This window comes from Ranitomeya variabilis, chromosome 1 (assembly GCF_051348905.1).
Source record: "Ranitomeya variabilis isolate aRanVar5 chromosome 1, aRanVar5.hap1, whole genome shotgun sequence".
In the NCBI taxonomy this organism is placed as follows: Eukaryota; Metazoa; Chordata; class Amphibia; order Anura; family Dendrobatidae; genus Ranitomeya; species Ranitomeya variabilis.
Window position 1 is genome coordinate 1,130,451,419 of NC_135232.1, and position 24,143 is coordinate 1,130,475,561.

General features: G+C 42.6%; 1 protein-coding gene across 1 annotated transcript; it reads right to left on the reverse strand.

Moving 5' to 3' along the window:
• Positions 1 to 154: 154 nt before the first annotated feature.
• SMOX (spermine oxidase) lies at positions 155 to 23,936 on the reverse strand. Its single transcript, XM_077280282.1, has 7 exons — positions 23,778 to 23,936; positions 14,386 to 14,620; positions 12,996 to 13,222; positions 7,271 to 7,444; positions 5,517 to 6,213; positions 1,340 to 1,500; positions 155 to 699 (listed from the first exon to the last, which is right to left on the reverse strand). The coding sequence occupies exons 2-7, from the start codon at positions 14,591 to 14,593 to the stop codon at positions 562 to 564; spliced, it is 1,605 nt and encodes a 534-aa protein (XP_077136397.1). The 5' UTR covers positions 14,594 to 14,620; positions 23,778 to 23,936; the 3' UTR covers positions 155 to 561.
• Positions 23,937 to 24,143: the final 207 nt, after the last annotated feature.

The window sequence follows — 24,143 nt, forward strand, 5'->3', positions numbered from 1 at the left end:
CAACCCCATTCCGTCATTTTACAGCAATCAGCCATTGTTGCTACATTTACAGTAAAAGACCCCCCCCCCCCCCCCAAGAAAAAAAAAAAAAAAGCACCAAAAATACAAAACCCACAATTTTTTTTGCTTTAAAAAAATAAAATAAAGGCAGAAGAACTTTCCCACCTGATGTTCTTTTATTGATTTTTTTTTGTAGTATTTATTAAATCGAAGGCACTTACAATACAGAAAAAGAAAATCCCCAAAAAAAGGCACCAGGTGTGCAAGATGTAAAGGACAAAAGAGGAGAAAGGAAAAAAAATAATAAATAAAATAAAGGGAAAGGCCAGAGGAGCACCCTTCCGTTACCAATACAGTACATGAATTTGCTACAGACTTATTTTTCTTAGTTTTTTCATTTTTTAAATATTTAGTACTTTTTTTTATTAAAAGGATAAAAACGTTTCTACTTTTAACATTTAAAAAAAAAAAAAAAATAAGAAAAAAAAAAATATATATATATAATACGGACACACACTGGTAGTCACAGGCTGGGAGTCCGCGGCTGTAGAGCGGCGACTCTCAGTTGTTGCATTGTAAGAAGTCTTGGTACATATCGGCTAGGTGAATGGCCTCCCTCTGGCCGGACAGCAGAGCACCATGGGTTGTGGAATAATACTTTCTGTGAGTGGCCTCTCCGGAGAACATCACCTGCATGGGCTATAAAAAAAAAAAAAAAAAAAAAAATCGTTAAGACAGCATCGGTTTGATAGACCTATAGATGAAACCTCAAAAGTCCAGCTCTCCTGGTCCTCTGGTATTGTCAGTCAATGGGCATGGTGAAGAGTCACATCAATGTTCATCGATGTGGATGCAGAGAAGTGGTCTCCAACCGGTGGAAAAAAATGTACAATATTCAGCATGCCCCCATCAATACAGACCATAAGGGCATTTGTCCCGAGCACAAAACCCACTAAAGTAGCGCCTTTGACTGAATAGCTCAGAGACCACATACTCTGTAGTGAAGTGATTGGTAGGCCCAAGAGGGTTCTTAAGAAGTACAGTAGACCCAACATGAGGTCTTTTATATTTTGGTCCCTCACAGGGTTTCGGAACTCAAATCCAAACCTCAAAAATGTGACGCATAACCTAACATTTATTAGAACTTAGAAGAGGTCCAACCACATTCCCCTCTCTTGGTCTTCAAACCATCATGAGGCACCTAAATGGTTTGAGAAACTTTAGAGATGTTCTTGAAGAGTAGGATGTTGAGGACAATTTAGCATTCACCTCAAATGGAGGAGAGAAAAAATAAAAAATAAAAATTTGACCAAAAACAAAAAATACTGTTCCTACTTACCGCAGTTTTTGAGCTCTCAGTATAAGGCAGTGGCTTCATGAGCTTCTCGACATCTGCTCCACTGGAGCCAACTTGAGTGTAAGAATAAGATCCGAGGACGTAAGGGTTACTGCCCCAGGAGGACCTCAGGATGCGCCGAGGTTTTGGAATGTTTGGATTGCCTAGTGGTAAGAAAAAGGAAAAAATAAAATAAAAATTATATAATGTGTTTACGTGAAAAAAAAAAAAATAAAAAATTAGTTTTTTTTTTTTAATGAAAAATATTCTGCAGTTAGCCCATTAATATCCCAGTTATTTTAATCAATGTCTTCCTGACCTTCATTTAGACAGTGAAGACAAGTAAACACTGAAAGCCCAGAGATATCGTATTACGTGGGGGAAACTCATATGTCAGACAGGAGGCGCTATGCCAAGTCCTAAGTGTCCTCTAATCTTGTGCTCAAGTAGAATCACATACAGTTAATTAGCTTTTGTTTTCATTTGTTATGAATATTTTACAGGGGCTTCTGTGCCTTGGAGAACATTTATTTAATTAGTGAACAGAGGAGAGAATTAACAATTGGATGGTTTGGGTTTTTTTTTTTTGTTTTTTAGTTTGTTTGTTTTGAAGAAACCTGGTAATTTCCCTGCAGCACTCCCGCAGGACAGATCAAGAATTACAATTCTCAAAAACAGACAATGGGCAGTCTATGTAATGGGCTGATAAGTCAGGTCCTCCAGCAAGAGGCAGCATTTGTGGAGAAGCAGTTGACAGATCTGAGAGCTGAATTGGGTAATTTTTATTTTTTTATTTTTTTTTTTTTTTATGGTCCCACAAAGAAAAAAAAATAAATCTACTATATAAATTCTCTAAGGGTCACTTCCGTCTTTCTGTCTGTAACGGAAATCCCAAGTCGCTGATCGGCAAAACAGCCACGACCAATCAGCGACGGGCACAGTCCGGCGGCAAAATGGCCGCTCCTTCCTCCCCGCAGTCAGTGCCCGCAGTCCATACTCCCCCCAGTCAGCGCTCACACAGGGTTAATGGCAGCGTTAACGGACCGCATTATGCCGCGGGTAACGCACTCCGTTAACGCAGCTATTAACCCTGTGTAACCAACTTTTTACTATTGATGCTGCGTATGCAGCATCAATAGTAAAAAGATCTAATGTTACAAATAATAATAAAAAAAAAAAGGTTATTCTCACCTTCCGACGTCGCGCGTTGTCCTCGGCAGTGCAAGCAGCAGGTTCCGGTGCCAAGGATGCTATGTGAGAAGGACCTGCCATGACGTCACGGTCATGTAACCATGACGTCATCACAGGTCCTGCGCTCATACCAATCCTGGGACCGAAAGCTGCCGCGTGCACCGCACAGGCGCCAGGACTTCAAGGGGCCTTCGGAAGGTGAGTATATGTTTATTTTTTATTTTAAGTCTTTTTTAACCACGCATATAGTGCCCACATTGCTATATACTACGTGGGCTGTGTTACATACTGCGTGGGCTCTGTTATATACTACATCTCTGTGCTACATACTATGTAGCTGGGCAATATACAACGTGACTGTCCAATATACAATGTGACTGTCCAATATACTACGTAGCTATGCAATATACTACATGCCTCTACAATATACTACGTGGCTATGTTATATACTACGTCGCTGACCAATACACTACGTGCCTGTGCAATACACTACGTGCCTGTGCAATACACTACGTGCCTGTGCAATACACTACGTGCCTATGTTATATACTACGTGGCTGACCAATATACTACGTGGCTGACCAATATACTATGTGGCTATGTTATATACTACATGGCTGACCAATATACTACGTGCCTGTGCAATACACTACATGACTGTTGTATACTACGTGGCTATGTTATATACTACGTGGCTGACCAATATACTACGTGGCTGACCAATATACTATGTGGCTATGTTATATACTACATGGCTGACCAATATACTACGTGCCTGTGCAATACACTACATGACTGTTGTATACTACGTGGCTATGTTATATACTACGTGGCTGACCAATATACTACGTGCCTGTGCAATACACTACGTGGCTATGTTATATACTACGTGGCTGTGTTATATATACACTACGTAGCTCTGTTATATACTACGTAGCTCTGTTATATACTACGTCGGTTGTGTTATATACTACGTCACGGTGCAATATAGTACGTAGTCTGTGGTATATACTACCTACATATTCCAGAATACCCAATACGTTAGAATCGGGCCACCATCTAGTATATATATATATATATTTTAGTAAGGACATGTTCAAAACCAGACACATGATTGTTTTGACATACAATTAACATGCAGTAAGAAGAATAATAGTCCGCTACGTTAATTATGTTGCGCTGTTAACTTTCTGCTGCGATATCATGACATGTCATCTTGAACACAGCAGGGTTTAGGAGTCAAGTCTGTTGTCCTAGATACTTAGTGAGACTGAGGGATGGCAAGAGGACAATGAAGATCCATCATCCCTCCATTTTGGGTCAGTTGCATATACAGCAGGTAGGAAGAGGGCACATCTAAAATGGCATTTCGCCACAGGTTACAGAGGAGAGATCACCTCTGCGACTGTCCCGGTCAGACAAAGCCTTATCTACCCGTAAGGAGAGAAGAACGCACATGGTGAATGAGCGTGAGGAACTAATCAAAGACAGTTTAGGGCAAAAAGGATCAGATCACGTTCATCTGGAATTTGAGGCCCGAAAGCCATTTTTGGTGTATAAGCAAAGTAGGGCTCCGATATACTTTGCAGTCTCACAATTAGTAGAGCAGTAGTAGACATATTAGGCCACCGCACCTTTCTAAATGAGGTAGTAAGAGGTCCATTCTTGGGATTTCTGGAAGTCCCAGAAATAGAAGAGGGCCAGTTATTTAACAGATTACAATATAGTAACCCTGGTTATCAGCGATACATTCCAAGTGCGTCACCAGTTTCAGGTTATGTGCAGATTGGAGTTGTACTTGGCTTCCCAAGTCACCACCTGATGGAAAAACTCAAGAGATGAGACCTGCAGTAAAAACAGAACCACAGCACAATAGAGTTCCACCTCGTTACATAACTGAACTATTACACTGCCACTTCAGACAATTGTCTTCTATAAATGTAAGAGCCTCAATCAAACACTAGAAAGCTTCGCAGTAAGTACGGCCACTCCATCCTCCCGCAGGAAAGCTTCAAAAGTGATGAAATTATTTGCCGGTTCCAGTCATTATGATTGAAGTGGCTACTGCTAAAGCTCAACAGAAACGTCCCATCGGATCGGCGTGAATGACAAGTATGATGAGTGCCGACAGTTTGATATGAATGTGTGGTCACCGTGGTGGCGGCGAGATTGACATTACTGATTGTTAGTGCTGGAGTCAAGAGGATGTTCAAACCAAGGAATCTGTCATATGTTCATAACGATCTGCTCAGGGCAATGGGCAAAAAGTCAAAACAGTTTTTCCTGAGGTTTCTACAAATTTTACAATGCCGTGCCAAGCACATGATCTGGTACAGAAGCACAAGTCCCTATGGGCCTTTACTACCAAAGCGAATGCAGAGATGGGACATGGTGTCGATAACAAGAAACACTACTTTTGCACGTCAATAGCCTCATAGTGTGCAAAAATGGAGCAGAGGCCAAATTTTTTATCCTGCCATTTCCTAAAAGGAGTGGTCCCATTTTGGCAAGGTATAATTTATCCACAGGTTAGGTGGTCACTTGCTAAATGAACAGCCCTCACGGATTCTGAGAAAGGTTTGTTAAAAATGGAGCAGTGTCCATTTATGCACAAACCCCACCGCTATTCACCTTCTAGGAGACCAACTGAGATATCCAAGTACAGTATATGTATTCATTGTCTATAGGACTTCTGGAGGTGGCAGAGTAGAGCACATGAGCATCTCTGCCCACTCGTTATCCGTGGGACCACAAGAGCATTGTCTCTGGGATTGCCAGAAATAGCTGAATGCAGCACTCCGATAACTCACAGGAGGTCGAACGGGCAGTGGCGCGCATGCGCAGTCACCCATCTATTCTGTGATATTTCAGAGCTCTCCGCTTGAGTTGGAAATCCCTAAATGCAGGCCTTTAAAAAGGCCTTTTCTAAAATAAGGAATATGTTTTGACCTCTTTACTGACCTTAAAAACATAAGCGTATAATACCAACCTGTAAATTTGCGCAGCAGCTCAGTGCAGGTTTCGGCAACCGTTTCGTCATCGTACTTTTCCATAATCAAGGCTTCCTCACCACAGATCCATCCGCTCAGCACATAACCGTAGCGTTCTGGAGGATAGAGCACATCGAAGCTGCAGATCTTCTTGTACCACATCTCCTCAGTATAGGTCAAACTTTCACATTCTGCATCATCTTCCCACACAAACTGGATGCTGTTACACTCAGGACTCCAGAAAGGTTCTTCGAATTCCAAAAAGATCTTGTCGGTGGTGCTGATCCCTAATTTTTCAATAGCCATAACTTTGTCTTCGGGAAGGCAAGGATGAAACAAAGTCTCGTGACATTTCTTAAGGACACCCAGAGACACCGTGACGATCACATGATCTGCAGGGATGAACTCGTAGTCTTCGCACTCCACAAACACAGGATAACCTTTGTCCTCCATCTGGTCGTTGTTGTGGTCAGCCATTCCTTCGATCTGCTTACGGATGGACCTGTTCCAGTGGATGCACTTCACTGGCTTACTCAGTTGGATGACAGCTTTTGGGATGGAGGCGGACAGCAGCTCTACAATCTTAATGAAGCCACAAGGAATTACGTGATGGGCGCCAGGGATTTCGGTCCATTCCCCAAATTCGCTGAGGGAAACTTCATCCATACTGTGTGAACTACTCTCGCAGCTTTCCACCTAGTAGAAAAAAGACCGTAAGTGAAAAATCCCATCCGAAAGTCTTGCCTTCCAGGAAGAAATGCGGAGCTTTATCAAGCAGTAGAAATCTGCAATGGACATGAAATTATTTTTGTGCATGCGCCGTAATATTTTTAGTGTGTGGATGTCTACATCTTTTTGGTAAATAAAATAAAGAACTTGGACACAAAAAGCACAGAATAGGGTCTTATCTGATGACAATATGGTATGCAAGGTTAAGGAATACGGTCGCCCGATAGAGTTGCGATAGTCACAACACCTATAGAAAGCACATGAAGGCTGCTGCAGGATCACCAATAGGATCTGATGCAATCGAACGAGGAATGTGGCTATTCGGAATCCGCGTCGTCAAAAGGTCCAAAGTACGATCAACGTCTAGGATAAGATATGGATGCGGTTTGTTTTGGCAAAGTGTGAAGTTTACAAACCTCTTCATCAGGACCAAAAAAAAAAAAAAAAAAAACACATCAAAGACAAGGATGATTAATGTGGTTGTGCCCTGATGATGAGGTTTGAAAACCTTGAAACGGGTTGATAAGATAAGCCGTATCCATATCTTTTGACCTTTGGCAGCATGGATCCTGAATGACTACATTCCTTTTTCGATTACATCTTTTTGGTGGCATTTCACTTAGTTTGACCTTGCATTACTTTAATTTACAAAGAGGGTTCCAAGCAAGATGTACTTCTAAACGTTATGTATAAGGTAGCGCTTTATTCACCTACTCAAGGCTAACCGAGCATGTACATTTGTAGTGGAGCCATAGTAGCCTTCTCACGCTTGCGGGTAGCCTAAGTGCAGGACTCTGGTAAGGAATCAAAATGGTACACTTCAATGGCTAGGTAAAGTCTGGCTGATAATTTTAGTCCTTAGCTGATAGACCAAGTGGTTGTGTCAATGGCGGAGAACTGTACTACTTGGAAGTTGGTGGGGGTTACGTAATCCACAGAAAAATAAAAATAAAAAAACCCCACAACCATAGACATTTCCATTATGGAGGCATTGAAACACAGACAGACATTCTTGGTCATTTACCTTTAGGTATTGCTGAATCATAGCCAGTTTCAACCTCTTTGTGGTCTCCGAATCATCAGGATCATCCTTGATGCGTTTCCGTACCACGTCCCGGGTAAAAACGCCAACACTGTTTTGACTTTCCGCATTAACTGGTTTTCCATTCTGAAAGAACTCCTGAGTCAGGTTATAGACCTGGAGCAGAAGAAAACAACATCGTCAACTGAGTCCATCCAGCTCAGAATGTGACCACATTATTTCAATAAGGACCATTCAGTAGCAAAGCAATTTTATGCTCAGCGATCCAAGTTTATTCACATACATCCTACAGCTCAGTGTCAATCGGGGGTGAAATACCACACCTCTTCCCCATCCAGCACATTTGTGGCACACGAACAGGATAGGTGATAGATGTTTGATGGACGTGGTGGGGAGGGTTCCCACTTATGAGAACGTGGGTGTCCCAGTCAGTACACCATAGACGAAGAACCCTGTTGCCATGATATAAAACTCTTGAAGGTAAAAAAAAAAAAAAATATATAATAATATATATATATATATATATATATATATATATATATATATATATATATAGTGACAAAACACTCCGGGATCGCCTTTGCTGGGGTCAAGGGTCACGTGGTTTGTGCATTGAACTCTGAGGCGACAGCAGGTTTCCAAGTTGACTGACCTCAGGTCAGGTTTATTAACGTGAAAGCAAATACAGAAAACAAAACATAAAAAATAAATCCTAGCCTGTCCGGCGCTAACTACACAAATACGTTGCTATCTAACAACTGGGGGGCTTCTCCCTCCCAGCTAACATTACACAGATCATGAGCAGAGCTCTCACTCACGTTTGTCTCACACAGACAGGCATTCTGTGTGCCCCAGGCTGACACCTGAAACCTCCAGCTGGTCATCCTTTATTCCTGCACTTATTAACCCCTCGGTATCCTGAAGATACTGAGCGGCCTAATTCACATAGGACAAATACCTGGGCGAGATATACCTGCCCCCGACTACCAGACCGACATGACTCTTACAATATTATATATATATATATATATATATTTATTTATTTAAAAGCGGATGTATCTAAAGAAGATTAAGAAAATTCAAGAGGATGACTGTTAAGAAAAACCTTGGAAGGGTGGTGAAGAATACAATCTCACCTCAGTACCCTAAGGGCCCTATCTGTTCAGTCAGCAGGAAAGTACATTTGTTGAACATTTCATCAGAATCTACAATGCCAAGCGATCTTCGAGGCTGAAACAAGTTCACATTCGTAAGAACATAGTTACCCACAACTCCGGAAATGTTACAATAGAACCGCATTGAAGGGCTTAATTGGGTCAAGGACGAGCAAAAGAAAATTCATTTTAGAAACAGGAAAAAGGCAAACATTCAGGGGAACCATTTCCAAAATACCAAGCGGACATCTTTTATGCGAAAAAAAGGGCGAATAATAAAAGGTTATAGATTTCCAACATGGTTGGAAGGCTGTAGAACTCTAGGGTTGTGTACAGATCCAAAATCTGATAGTTGGGAAGACACTTTCCAGTCTTTAACCACCCTAAAAATATATAGTCATTGAAATATTACATATTAATATTACCTGCTGATTCCTCACGCGACCCAACATTTGTGCTCTTCACATTTCTCCCAATGTATGCCTGAGGTAGCAACTCAAACCTCTTCAACGCATGGCAAAGGGAAGCTTGGCATATGTTGGGTCAACATGTCTTAGCAGTACCTTTGTCATACTGTTTGGAACTGGTGCGTCCAGACAGCAGCCCCATCAGTAGTTCAATGTTCCATCACGTTCACATCCGGCCATTACCAGAGCACTTAAAGCTGATCGGTGAGGGCCTGGCATCCACCAATCTCTTATTGATGACCAAGGATATCTACCAAGAGCAGGCCATCAATAACTCAGTCCCGGGCAACCCGTTGCATCATTGCACAAAGATGTTGCAGAAACCCCCACCATGGATTACCATCTTGGAAAGTCCTTCCTATAAAATGTCAGAGATAGGGTTGTAGAAAAGCCTTTATGGGCCAAATCCAGTATTGGACTTACAAGATTGTGTGTGTGTGTGTGTGTGTGTGTGTGTGTGTGTGTGTGTGTGTGTGTGTGTGTGTGTGTGTGTGTGTGTGTGTGTGTGTGTGTGTGTGTGTGTGTGTGTGTGTGTGTGTGTGTGTCATCGTGGTCACATAACGACAAGTCATAGCCACCAACCGGGCGGAAAAATACAACACAGCTCCACTTCCTAACATGCCCTCTAGTCCAGAGCCCTAGCAGAAGAGAAGCTCAATGACCGACCGTACTAGGAGAAAACCCTGGTGTATTCTTTCATTTCTAGCAGATTGTGCCTTCAATACCAATATATGGCCTGTGCCCGTAGTGTGTGCCCACATACTAATTAAGTATCCTCTCGTCTGCCGTCACCGTTATTCTGTGATCGCCCATTAGTCACAGGAATTTCATTAATGGAAATTAGGCCATCCGCTGATCTTCATTTCTCATTACATTTTACTATTCCCTACGGACCTGACGAAGCAGCCAGAGGTCATTAGACATCAAGAATGACAGCCACCGAGTTCGAAAGCTACAAAGCACATGATATGCCCTACCGGTGGCTAGAGGGACGCAAGAGGTCAAACACATGCTTTTAAATCAAAGAAGCACATCGGTTATTGTACTAAGACTGCATCATACTGCCAGCTAAGTGATCCTGGCACTGAAACGGAGACTGTCATGTCTAATCGCTCTACCTGGCGCTTTACCGCCTTCTGCCACTTTCACCGAGACGGTGGTTCAACTCCTCCTGCATTCAAGATGGCAAATCTAAACAATGCCTCCACCGCCTTTCCTGTGCCGAGGTTCAGATTCACCTCTGCTCCTTGTGCTACTGGACAATCCATATTGAAAAGAACGCTGGCCTCAATGGAGGCGACATCACAAAGCAAGCTACGAGCATAAAAAAAAAATAAAAAAAAAAATAAAAAGTAGAACAATTATATTGACACAGTTTAATGCTGTGATGGAGGGGAGGTCTACCTATGGGAACATTAAGAACTATATGGTAAGAATTTGAAGTGTCCTTAAAATTTTTCACCCTTTTGCTTTTACAAATCTTTTGCGTACAACTTCAATGTTGTCATAAAATCAGCTGAGAGCAGCTAAACAAAAGACAGATAAAGTTGTTGCAAATTCCCTAGTCAGACCATCTTAGCGAGGTGAACGATAGATTCTCGGGTTAACTCATTTTTGCTTCCAACAATGGACAGCGCAACACCCAGGTTGTAGAAGGCAAACGGGGAAAAAAATTTAATGCAACCCAATAGATTTTAAGCTCAAGTAAATGCATTTTAATTAAGACACAAAACCTTTAAAGTGTATGGTAATAATCACAACTGTTCCTCAACAGGGGTCAAGAACAAAGAAGCGTTAGACGTTTTGCCCAGGAGAACAAAAAGCCAAACACCAGAGTAGCCTACCCATAGAGAACAGACAATATTATGGTGGGGAGGCAAAAGGGCGATTACCAGCACAAGAGATCGGGCAGCAGTGATCTTAGATGTGAGGCCTCCTTACGAAATGGCCAAACACCCTAGAGAAGCAGTTTTTCACATGCTTGTGCCTAAAGATAAGTGGGACCTTGTATTTACGGCACCTAGTGCCTATAGTAATGCCATAAATTGCCCTCCATATATGTGGAAATCATTACCAAAAGCCAAGAGTTTGATAACCTGATACAGATCTTGGTGTACAGAATCTTTTCTTAGGGGAGAACTTCCTAAATATTGAAAGAGGTTCTCTATCATGTGACCCTTCTTACATAGCCCAAACAGATCAAAGTGTTCAATTTCCCTGCAGCGCCTCCGCAGGAGAATCCAAGTATTACCCGGCATCCATTCATATCAATGAACATCATGGCACCAGACAAGGGCAGGTCCTCCAGAGGAGCGACTCGTGAACAAAAGACAAGATCAGATGTCTTCATTGAGTTACCATCAGTCAACCATTCTCTGGAGTAGAGCGGGGGCACAAGACCAGCCTGCCGGCTTCTGGAGGAACCATACCAGAATATCGGTGCCTTACAATAAACCACTCCCAACTTGCGTACACAAGACCAAGAAACGGCTCAGTAATACACAGACGGGGCTCAGCAATACAAAAAGTCTCATCGCTGGTCGGGAGACATTTGTAATCATGACTTTGGGCAGGAACAAAAAAAAAAAAAAAAAAACACGCACAAAGCCCCCTCAGTGTTAAATTCCAAATCATTATAAAGTCAGATTTATCCCTTTTTAGACGAGGCAGGAAAAGCATTTCCTAACTAGCATGTAAAGGTCACACAGATACCAGGGGGCTGAGCGGCCTGACGAGGAGGAGACGTTCAGGCTCATTAATATGACAACGTTATGTGGAGGCATCAGTGATGACAAACACGTTCTGACATCTCAGAAAAGCAGGATGAGGCGCGGCATTATTCAGCAGCCGAGGCGGAAACATGACGGGAGATATATTTCTATGAATGAGTGACTTTGCGTATTCAACACCCAACGGCCAGAATCACTGCTCCTCGCCTCCATCCTTAAGTCACGCCTATATATGAAGTACCGTAGTAAAATCTGCGATCTAGCTTATGGGATAGATTATATATATATATATATATATATATATATATATATATATATATATATATATATATATATATATATATATATATATATATATTAAAAAAGGCTCATTTTAATACCCCCACCATTTTAGAATAGACTGCAACTCAGCTTTAAAAGTCATGAGTTTGGTGAATTTTTGAGAATAGGTCAATTAATTCTGACAAAACAAAGTACCAAGCCCTGATGTGAATATTGCCCAGGATCACTGGACATGGAGCTAACCACAAAAGGACCCACTTTCCCCATCTGCACCTTATGGTGGCACAGACTTCCTAAGGGTGTGTAATCTGGACTACAGCAGTGTGAGCCCAAACAAGGTCCAGGCGTTTTTGACTTGGGTATAGGACCCAAGTCAGACTTTTGGGGACCAATTCAACAAATATTTTTTTGGCAAAATTAACTGTTTAAACCGTAGTAAGATGTTGGCAAAACACAAAGTTGAATCTTCTGGCGTAACGCTGGTCCTGGCCTGCTCTGCCAACTTTCAAAAGTTAATGAAGTTCAGGCAGGACAGGGCATGGACATGTGCGCCCAATAAATTCACCAAAAATTTACAGAACAAAAGGTGGAGCAGTGTGCATAAGGCAGGGGATAGCATACTTTGCTGGCAGGGGCACACACACACCTATTAATGCATTTGGTGCATCTTACTCCACCAATCCAGCATGGTCAACTAATTATTAAAACATAACTTTTACTTATTTATAGTTAAAATTGGTACCAGACAACAAATATATATATATATATATATATATATATATATATATATATATATATATGTTTGTTGTCTGGTACCAATTTTAACTATAAATAAGTAAAAGTTATGTTTTAATAATTAGTTGACCATGCTGGATTGGTGACTTAAATATTGGTCAGTAAAGTCTGGAGCAGATTGCTCAGTCTGAAGTTTTGCTGAAAAACATGCATCTTACTCCAGCAAGTCTAAAGAAATCAAAGTAAAGGACTCCAGTTAGCTGGTTCATCAGATCCAAGAAGATAAAAAGATATAGTCACTGGTTGGCAAAATTTGGACACAGATCAGGGAGAACCTCACCTCGTTATAAACATCACTGAATTCTTCAACCACATCTTTCGGGATCCGCTTTCCGTTGCTGGTGAGGTAGTGAGCCACTCCATTCTTGGAGTAAAGACTGATGCGACCAACACTTCTCTCTCCATCTGTGGTTTCCTCCAGTAGGCCATTGTCTTCTGCTAGATGATATATGGGATTGCCGTTTGAGCCATGGATCCAGGTAGCTCCCAGTTCAAAAGTAGCGCGTTCTACAAAAAAAAGAGAAAGGGAACAAAGTCATGTGGACCACAGATCAGCCAAAAAAACAGAACTGGAAAATACTTTGTACATGAGGAACTAGAATGAGCGGATCTTGCAAAATTCAAGATGTACTTTTTCACAATTTTTTTTTCCCCCTGGGAAATTCGATTTGAGGAGAAGTTAGTCTCCACAAATTTAAGGTCTCTACAGACCCCAAAGCATAGTAAACATGTAAAAAAAAATAAAATTAATAATAATACGATAAATATATATTTCCTTATACTCACATCCCTGCTCATGTCTCTACTACTCCCCCATCAACCATCTGGTCCTTGTTGCATCTTCTGATCCCTTCCGCTAGTGCCAAGTTTCCAGCCCTCTAACATTAGAGCTGAACGCTCCAGCTCACCGAGGCCCAGGAGGGTTCTGCGCAAGTGGTCACAACGTGTGCCATGAACTTACATGCGCAAGCGCAAATTAGCCCCCTGGACCTTACTGCGAGAACCCTGGAAATTCCAGCACAGGTGGTGGTGGGGAATAATCAAAAGATGCGCCGTGGACCTGATCGATAATGGTGAGCATTTTCCGCCCCCTTCCAACCTTTTAATGGCCCTGTACGGTTCAGAAACATGGGAAATCACTTTTTTTCTGGATCCACATTTTCGACTAGACTTAAACTCTAATTTGTTCACTCATCTCTAGCCATTATTTTACTTGTATCCTGTATTTTTCCCCATCCATGGGTTTCCCCCATCAGTCGTCTCTGAGCTACTGGATGGAGACAACGGGTGTCTCCTACACACAGTCATGAGGGATTCCTGTTCTAATGTCTCTATGTATCACATGTTCAGAAGCAACAGCAACATGGAGGACATTATACCTCTTACTCAGCAGTGTAGTTGCGATTCCAGCTCTAAGGTGAGAGACACAAGCACCCACATGTACCCCTTTCTCAATCTGTAGGCTTTAGATGGTCAAGCATATATCCTGCTACACTATGGTTCCTCACTGTAGCCATGCAATGAGAAGTAACAGAGGACTCTGCGCTTCTGTTTCAGCGATTAGTAGGGACCCTATCATTTATCACATAGAACAATTCACAATCACTGTGGTCATCAGCGGTGATAGGCAGAATTGTCCAAAGTGACAATAAAATGTAAAGGGCACTTACCAAGTTTAAAACTTTGAACTCTGCCTCCAATGCGATCAGATGCCTCAAGGATCGTAACATCCGAGAATCCTTTCTCAAGGAGAAATTTTGCAGCCGAGAGACCCGCAAGACCCGCCCCAATAATCACTATTCGCGGCTTTCGGTTTCTCCGTGGGCCACTACTAAGAGGATCATCAGTGCTGTCTGAAGATATGTCACAACTTTGCATGCCGTCCAAGCTCTTCTTTTAGTTGACCTAACAAAGGGGGAAAAAAAAAAAAAAAATTTTAAAAGCGTCCTACAGTTTGGAGGAATTTTTTTTAATTTTTATTATTTTCAGCATTAGATTAAATATTCTAATGAACGAGTCAGGTGAATGACAATGGCAGAGCGTGCACCCTACAGATGGGGAAGCGCAGAGAACCCTGTTAATTCCGCTGCCCCAGATAGCTCGCAGTGTATGGGGCCGATTCATCACGATATTAGCACCTTTCTTTTGGAGTAAAAATGGTCTTAAAAAAAGAAAAAAATAATAATGAAGTGCAAACAGGAAGTCACTACTTTTGCACCTTTTAAAGTCAACTTTTTTTTTTTTTTTTTTTTACTTAAAAGAAAAAAAAAAAAAAAAAAAAGGCTTGGTTTTTGTTTAATGAGCGTGGAGTTTTTTTATACCACTAAAAAAAAAAACCACAACATTCTTTGCACTATTTCAGCGGCTCATGTGACATTTTGGGCTAAAAAAAAAAAAAAAAAAGTTGAAGAAAAAAAATCTATGCTCATGTAAAATTCATGAAACTCGTTCGTGCTTTTGAAGAATTTGGAGCAAGGGGAAAAAAAAAAAAAAAAAAAAACCACCAACACACACACACACTGAGGAATTTCACAAAACAAAGAAAAGGGGCTTAAAAATAAATGTCTCCCCCTTGCCAAGTGTTGCACAAAAAGGAAACAAATTCATTTTGTTGTGAAGGATCCATCTGGCCTGTTCTTTGAGGTAGAGAAGAGCAGCCCAGACTTGTATTCATCCGTCCGGCCCACCCGCCTCCTCCGTCCCACCCGCCTCCTCCGTCCCAAGATCGCCGCTGACTATACACAATCCTGGCACCGTGCCCCCCTGAGGAGGAAGCAAACCGAGACTCTGCTAGAAACCTTGGGATACGGACACCTCAGAAAGCCATTACTGGGCCAAGAGCAGAACGACAAGATGAGGGAGAGAAGGGGAAAAAAAATAAAACACTAAAAAAAAAGCCTTTACCGTGTCCAAGAACAGTCTGTGCCACCATACACCGGCGCCAGGAGAGGTTTTATTAAGATACCATCAATCACCCCGACAGGAACAAAATGGCTTATTTTCTTGTCTCGTAACTCAGCATTCACAATACTTGGTCGTCAGGTAACGCAGACGCTCCGCAAACACTTACGGAGAACTCTGAACTAGCAATGTTACAACCTGCGCCCCCAAGGCCAGACTTTTGTTCCTGCGCTCAGCGTTATCAGAGTGACGAGGGAGAACGATTGTAATCCATCTTGAAGCGACTTGCTGCCATGGTAACAATGAGAACAGGAAGTACCGACACACCGGCACATGGACAGTGACGGGCAGATGCCAATATGTTGTACTTGCCAACATTCGCGGAGGCGCCGTAGAGATAGGGGACATCTCCTAGACTCCAGGGAGCTGTGAAGGCCTACAGTAAAGCAGGTCTCCATCCCGAATATTTCAGTTACCGTAGCGGCAACAAATACAGCCTCCCACCCCTTCCCTGTGTACGGACTCACTTTCGAAAGGTGGCACTATACTATATAGTGTTGCCAGGGCCGGCTCTATGTGGGCCTATCTACTCCTTCGATAATTTCCTCCCCGCCTTCCAAGAGCCATAGCTTATTTATAGATGGGTAGCGTTGTATTGCGGTACAAGCTGCATATTTTAAGCTGGAGCCACAAGCCAACTTTTGGCCACAATGGGACATGCGGCCAAATTGTTAGATGTCTGCTTCATTCGCTTCCATAAAAGCAAGTTACCAAGAATCCAACCTGGTCAGTTTTTTTTTTGTGACATGCCTGTCACGGTCATCTATGGGGGGTCGCAATGAAACTATTTTCTTCACTGCGGATGTAATTTTGGCTGCCCAACCTGTGTCGTGACCAAAGTCGCTGTGTGGTCCCCTCAGCCTTGTTACCCTTCTTACGTCCAGACGACTTTCTGATCTCCTTTTAGTCCAATTCCTGGTCTTTAGGGACTTGTATAATGCAAACAAATGGCAGACACGAAAGACCTCTGGCTGTCATGAGAAGGACATTGGTACCCCATTTACAACCTCAGACGCTGCTGTTTAACAGGGGTTAAAATGATGAAAGTCATTAGCTTCTGAGACTGGTCCATACATACAGGGCACACAGGGCCCGGTGGGCCCCATGGGAACAGAGGATTTTGCCCAAGTTTATCAGATGTTAGCCCTGAATGAAGTGATATGAAAGCAGCACGGTGGCTCAGTGGGTATCACTGCTGCATTGAAGTCCTGGGTTCAAATCCAACATCTGCAAGAAGTTTGTATGTTCTCCCCAGGTTTGAGTGGGTTTCCTCCGGGTTCTCCAGTTTCATCCCACACTCCAAAGACATACTGATAGGGAATTTAGATTAAGAGCACCAATGAGGACAGCGATAATGTCTGCAAAGCGCAATGCAATTAATGGCACTTTTGGTTGCCCATGCAGTTGGAACAATTGTCAAGTGGGGTACCACAGTCCTCTGTCCTGGGCCCTGTATTGTTCAACATCTTTATCAAGGATTTAGATCAGTGTTTCCCAAACTCCAGTCCTCAGGGACCCCACAGGTTATGTTCTCAGAATTTCCTTAGTATTGCACAGGTGGTGGAAGTTTCATCAAGCCCTCAGGAATTCTCACACCTGTGCAACACTATGGAAATCCTAAAAACATGACCCGTGGGGTCTGTGAGGACTAGAGTTTGGGAAACACTGATATAGATGAAGGATTTGAGGGTAAACTGATTATATTTGCTGATGACACAAAGCTAGGAGGGATCACATTCTAGAGAAGAGAGCGAGAGGATTCAAAAAGATCTAAAAACTGGGGCAGTGGGCAGCAACTAACAGAATGGAATTTAACAGGGAGAAATGCAGAGTCCTACATCTGGGCAATAAAAATGAAAAAGGCATATACAGAATGGGAGGAATAGAACTAAGCAACAGCACGTGTGACAAAGACTTGGGTATACTAATAGATCACAGAATGCATGAGTCAACAGTGTCATGCAGCAGCAAAAAAGGCAAACACGGGTCTAGGATGTATTAAGAGAAGCCTAAATCACGGGAAGTCATTATCCCCCCATACTCCTCCTTGGTCAGGCCTTAACTGGAATACTGTGCCCAGATCAGGGAGCCACATTTTGAAAAATGAACAAACTGGAGCAAGTTCAGAGAAGAGCTACCAGAATGGTGACCGGTGTGTAAATAATGTCCTATGAGGAACGGTTAGAGGATCTGGGAATGTTTAGCTTGCTAAAAAGAACACAGAGGAGAAATAATACTGGTCTACAAATATCTGAAGGGCTGTCACATACCTGTGTACAAATATCTGAAGGACTGTCACGCTATAGAGGGATCGGCTTTATTCTCCTTTACACAAAGAAAAGACTAGAAGCAATGGGATGAAACTGAAAGGGAGGAGACAGATTAGATATTTGAAAGAAACTTTGAGGTGGAATAGGTGGCCATGAGAGATGGAGAGTTCTCCTTCAGTGGAAGTCTTCAAACAGAGGCTGGACAGACATCTGTCTGCGATGGTTTAGCGAGTCCTGCATTGAGCCGGGGTTTGGACACAATGACCCCGGAGGTTCCTTCCAACTCTAACATTCTAGGATATAAGCGAGTAAAGTTCTTTTTGAATTATAGCTGGTTTTTGGATGGGTTCGCTGGGGCCCAGGAGAAGTCCCCTTATTGTTGGATAGCTGTGCCAACTATCCCAGAATAAGGGGACTTCTACCAGAAGAGTCTCCCGGGCCTCAGTGAACCCATCCAAAAATCAGCGTTAATCAAAAGGAAAAAAAAAACGGAACTTTGAGATAAACATTGGGAGAGATACCGAAGATCCAAGGCCACAGCAAAAAGCATTCAATAGCTGGCAAGCATGACATTTTTTAGTACCATAATCCCCCTTAAATTAGGCCGCTTACGAACAGCTCCTTTAAGCTAAAGCAGGACAGGAACAGTTAACAGAACAAACCTGAACCAGGAAATATTGCGACATCACAATGTGGAGCAATTAACTCCAAAGCAAACAATCTGGAATGACGCACTCTCTGAATCACTTCCAGGGATGAGCGTCTCACGTCACGCAGGAGGCCAAAGAGCAAAGATCCACCACGTAACCAGAGCTTTAATCCAGTAACCGGCTTCTCCTGCTCTCCTCGTGGCTTCATGACATCTCTGCTTGTGAACCAGAAGCTCAGGATGAGCACACATCCCAGAGAAGCACATGGTTTGTAGGAACATAGTAAAAGGACAAGAATACTACCTCAGTCACAGACACTGAGTTTTGGAATATGGACACTTCTAGGATTTATTTCTGTAGGGTAATGGTGACAGGGAAGAGATCAACATTAATAAAGGTTAAGTGCCACGTACTTCGCACCATGAGAAGGTTTCTCCAAGACAACCCGTGTCTGTCGAAGAAATGGCAGTTCTCTATTCAGGACCAAGTGTGAGAGCGAAGGGATGTCCTTTAAGGACTTTTCACACTGGACAGGACTGGGGCAGGTTTTCCCATCTGCAAGTGTGGATACTCATTTTAAAAGGAAAATTAAGCAGCAAACTCATGTGGCAGTTTTCCTATTCCCAACCCCACTGGACTGTACATTCTTGACTACAGCCATCGGGTCATTCGTGATGGCTGGGGACCATTCAAGTATCATCATGGCAACACCACTTGTAAAGAAGCCACTTTGACTAGAACGCAGCAGTGCTCCAGCTCTCTGAACAGTAAATAGGTCAGACAGGGGTTCCAGAATTCCAACCCTGCCCCAATCAGAACATTATCGGAGTTTAGGTTTTTTTATCAAAATTAAATCAAATTTGCTAATTTCTTTAAAAACCCCTTTGAATTCACCATTTTACTGGATTTATGTTAAGACTGGAAGACGTTTTTAAAACACACAAAAAAAAAAACCTGTATATGTATATTCCCAACTCATTAGGCTACATTCACAGCACCTTTCCTCAGTCTTCCCCTCTTTAATTCCTCCAGCACCAGAAGAACCAACGGCAGAAAAGGAGTACCGAGGACAGGAGCTGCAGTGGAGTAGGGAGTCAAGTGAAGGTCTAGGAGAGGAGAGTTCAATATTTTTATGCCGGGTACTGTAGATTTGGACCAAATCAAATCTGCCATCCAATTTGATCTCATCTGTACAAATTGAGTTTCACTCATCTCAGGAGTTACCGTAATTACTACCGCTTTGGCCTAGTGACACTCTGGATGTAAATTAAGAACATACGTTGCTGGTCTTTTGACAGCCAGTGAAACTAGCATCTTTCTATCTCAACATGAGTCAAATTTTAACGAGACAGCTTATAACTGTAAAGTAGCCCTACCCAAAAACAGGACAGCCACTCCCGAGACATTTACAAGAGCATTACGTAAAAAGCTTCATGAAGGAGTGTTCAAAGGACGTGACGTGGGTATGTGACTCAACACCCAAGAAGTTAACGCAGAGCTGCAAATGGACAATATCTGCGTACAACTGTACATAGTTACCAAACCTTGGGGACTTCATAGCTTTCCAAGAAAATAAATATCCACCAATAGCAGCATCTTGGTGCTATCAGGGATAATGATCTTTGGTGATAGAGTATAGATTTTGTACAGTTGTTACCATCCAGTCCCTGTAGGATTGTTTTCTAGATTAGCTGTGAAGAAGTTCCAAATACCAGAAGATCTAGGAGGTCCTGAGGTCAGATCCTTTCAGCATCTGAAACATAACTTTTGGATACCTATCTATTCAAACTACATGGGAGTCACCTAACAGAAACTACAATGAAGCCATGGTGGGTGGTACTGAAAAAATAAATATAATAGAGAGAGATATATATATATATATATATATATCTCTCTATCAGGATGAAGAGGACACATTTTTATAGTCTTCATAGGCCAATTTTCCAGCACTCGTGTCCGATCTAGACAAAAAAAAACCTACCAAAAATGAATGTTTACAGTTGGGTATGGCCTGAGGAAATCCACCCAAGAATGTGCCCCATAAGTCTACAAGTGGTGCTCAACATCTAAAAGAAGAAAATCAGGGACCCCAAGACCTTAAGTCAATGTTTGGTCTCGCCAACCCATGAAAACTAGAGCTAGATAAGGGCACATGGGCAATACTAGATCCTTGGACACAAGCAGAATAGAAAGAGTCCAACAGGGGACCTTAGAATTAGGTGGAAACATGCCCCCCAAAAGATAGAGAATTTGGTGTAGTGTAAATACCTCATCCTTCATATGCTGACAGTAACAGCGTTCCTGTGCACTGTGTAATGGCTACATGCTGCCACTTGTCCACATTGCACAGTAATGACATACAGTGCCCATGTAATCATCCTTCCTTCAACCTTTGCTCTACAGAAGTAAAGAGTCATACAAGGACAAAATGCCACATATTGTACTTTCTCTGACTGGGGGGGGGGGGGGGGGGGAAACACAATCATCAGTCTCACCCACTCACCCAAGTAGTCTGAAGGCTTCAAGAAGTGGACCTGACCCGGGATTATTGCCAACACTTCTATAGACCAGCTTCTCCAAACAGAACAAGAAAATCCAGGTACATTAATATGACTGGCATCAACTAGACATGAGCCCCTGAACATGTTCTACATGGAGCAAGCTTACCAACACATCGACTGGAGCCGCCCTAGTCGTCATTCTTGTTCGACCTGCTTGTATATTAAGTAGAGACTGAAGGACTTCCAAATGGGAAGTTTCATGGGCTATCTGAAGCCAAAAACGAGAAGATTTGCTACTGATCCAGCATCTCAACTATTGGTTAAGCCTAGTCCTCAACATTGCCATTACCACTTGTCTTAAAAATGAATCACGAAGTCCACAGCCACCAAAGCAAGCCCCCATATTAGGTCCACCTCAGTAGTAAACACCAGTCTTAACTTTTCTTCTGGTTGGTAGAAGCAGAAGAAATCATCGGCACCGGTGAAGGACAGGGCACAGATTAAAGTACTGGGAGACTGATTGGGCCAGGAAAAAAAAATAAAAAATGCCTTGTTGGAAACACTGGTTATGGTGCAACTCAACTCTTGTTCAACAGTGAATGGTGATCACCATCATGATGGATCACCTAGAACTTTCAGACAACCCTACTTGATTCTGTCCACCACAATTGGAAGGGTTCGATGTTCTCCAACACACACGTACCGGTATCTGCCAACTATTAGGTTATGCTCACACTGCATTTGTGGAACTCGCACAGCGATATTCGCGTCGGCAAATTTATCGTTGCGAAAATTTAAAAAGGTGGCATGGTTACGCCATGTTCACACGAACTTTAATTTTTGTCCGAAAGCTACAGACAGTACTCGGACCATCGTTATTTAGTAGGGATGTGGGCTGATCAGATGACTTGTTTTAATATGGACCTCATGGTCACATGAAGGGGAAAAAAAACAAATAAAAAAAAACAGATCCCATACGGATCAACTGTATAGCGTCTGACTCTTGCAGATACAGTGCAATTATTAATATGCTTTTTGGGAGTCTTAAATTTTACTCACAGCTGATGTATAAAAAGAAACGAATCACAATAAGGGTATGTGCACACGGTGAGGAAAATTTTTGCATCTCTTGGCAGGAAAAAATGCATGTTTTTGACAGATTTGAGTGAAGTCAATGGTGAAAAACGCACAGATTCAACATTTTCTGCATCAAACCTGCAAGTCAAAAATAAGCAACGTGCATGATGCTTCAGGTTTATCGTTCACGTTGCTGACATCAGGTTTTTAAAGAAAAAAAAATGCACCAAAACTGCAATGTGTGTACAAGCCCTTGCGGTGAAAAACTGGGAGTTTTTTTAGATGAAAAATTTGATATTTTTTTTTTTTTTAAATATGCTCATGTGTATGTAGCCCAAGATGCTGCACATTTTTAAGAATCGAATAATGCAGAAAAAAAAAAAGGATTTAACACCAAGGGAAGCTAGAAACCCAACTCTTCACCCCGGTAGATCCTCATTTTCTGGCCATACAGGACCAATAATATTTTACTAACCAAAAAAATAAATATTTTTCAATACAGCAAGTTATTACAACCTACATAGAGTGATGTAATAAAATGTGATAATTGGTGATCAGTACAAAAATCAGTTATTTTGCTACCCACATTTTTAAAAAAATATATATATATATATTTTTTTTATGAAATAAAATGTTTCAATCCGCCACAAGAGCGATCTTCAGATATTGTGTGTGAACTGCTGGGAACCAACACGAACCCCCGGCGTTGTCATCCGACCGCTCACACGCTGGATTGTAAGAGATTTAATGGCAGCCACAAGACTCCAGCGCCGGCCTGTTACAGCCTGGGGACGGCGAGCTTAGTGGATCAAGGGAGAAAAAAAAAAAAAAAAATTATGAAGGGAGCAAAAATAGCAAGGAAGACAATTATATGCAATAAAAAAAAAAAATTTAATCTTAAAAATAATAGAAAATCTGCTGGCGCTACACATGGCTGACAAGAGACCGAGCGCTGCGGCGGTTCTCACACAACTGAATTTGCAGAAAATGAGGTCACAGGAACCAGAAAGAATGAAATCCTTCAGCCAGAAGAAGGGAAAGCGGAGGGAGGGACAATGGACCCCATTAATACACCGAGCCCTTGTCTGTCAGTAATGGACCTGATCAGCTCCCATTAGGGTCTACACCTGGCGCAGCGACACCGGCCAGAGGGAGCAGACCCCAATAATAAGGAATAATATCTGTATAGCACCAACATATTCCACAGTGCTCTACAACCAGGGGGCCATACAGGGGGATGTAACTATGGGGGATGGGCGCAGATCAGCACAGGCTCAGGATTCCTGCCTAAGGACACCCAGGAAAGGAGCAAATGGGGGGCACAGGAAGAGAACACAGCCCCCCAGGAAACAGCCACACAATGTACCAGCTCAATGAGAGCTGCAGATCAGGGGTCCTACTGAAGGCAGCGACTCCAGGGGTCGGGGCAGGAACACAGGGGGCAGCCATATACAGGGGGCACACAGACACTCAGGGGGCAGCCATATGTATATATACTGGGGGCACACAGACACTCAGGGGGCAGCCATATGTAGGTATACTGGGGGCACACAGACACTCAGGGGGCACCACACATGGAGCAGGCAGACCCCGGGCTCTGTACCTTCCTCCTCTGCTCCTGGCTGCCTCTCTCCTGGTTGCTGCAGAGTCTTTGTCCTGCTCGGTGCTCAGCAGTCCGGGCACTATCACTGCATGGAGCAGCCAGCCTCTGTGTTTATCAGCCTGCAAAACCCTCCCCCTGACTGAGAAAATGTCCTCCTCCCCGTGCACAGTGCCCTCCCCCTATATATAATACATGTATCCTACTGCATGCACAGTACCCTCCCCCTATATATAATACATGTATCCTACTGCATGCACAGTGCCCTCCCCCTATATATAATACATGTATCCTACTGCATGTACAGTGCCCTCCCCCTATATATAATACATGTATCCTACAGCATGTACAGTGCCCTCCCCCTATATA

What these genes read in the sequence shown, in the direction of transcription:
- SMOX (XM_077280282.1), bottom strand. Translation starts at nt 14,593, where the DNA reads ATGCAAAGTTGTGACATATCTTCAGACAGCACTGATGATCCTCTTAGT. An exon ending in AGTTCAAAGTTTTAAACTTG is followed by an intron (nt 13,223 to 14,385) that starts GTAAGTGCCCTT and finishes TTTTTTTTGTAG; the next exon opens with AACGCGCTACTTTTGAACTG. An exon ending in TGATTCAGCAATACCTAAAG is followed by an intron (nt 6,214 to 7,270) that starts GTAAATGACCAA and finishes TTTTTCTACTAG; the next exon opens with GTGGAAAGCTGCGAGAGTAG.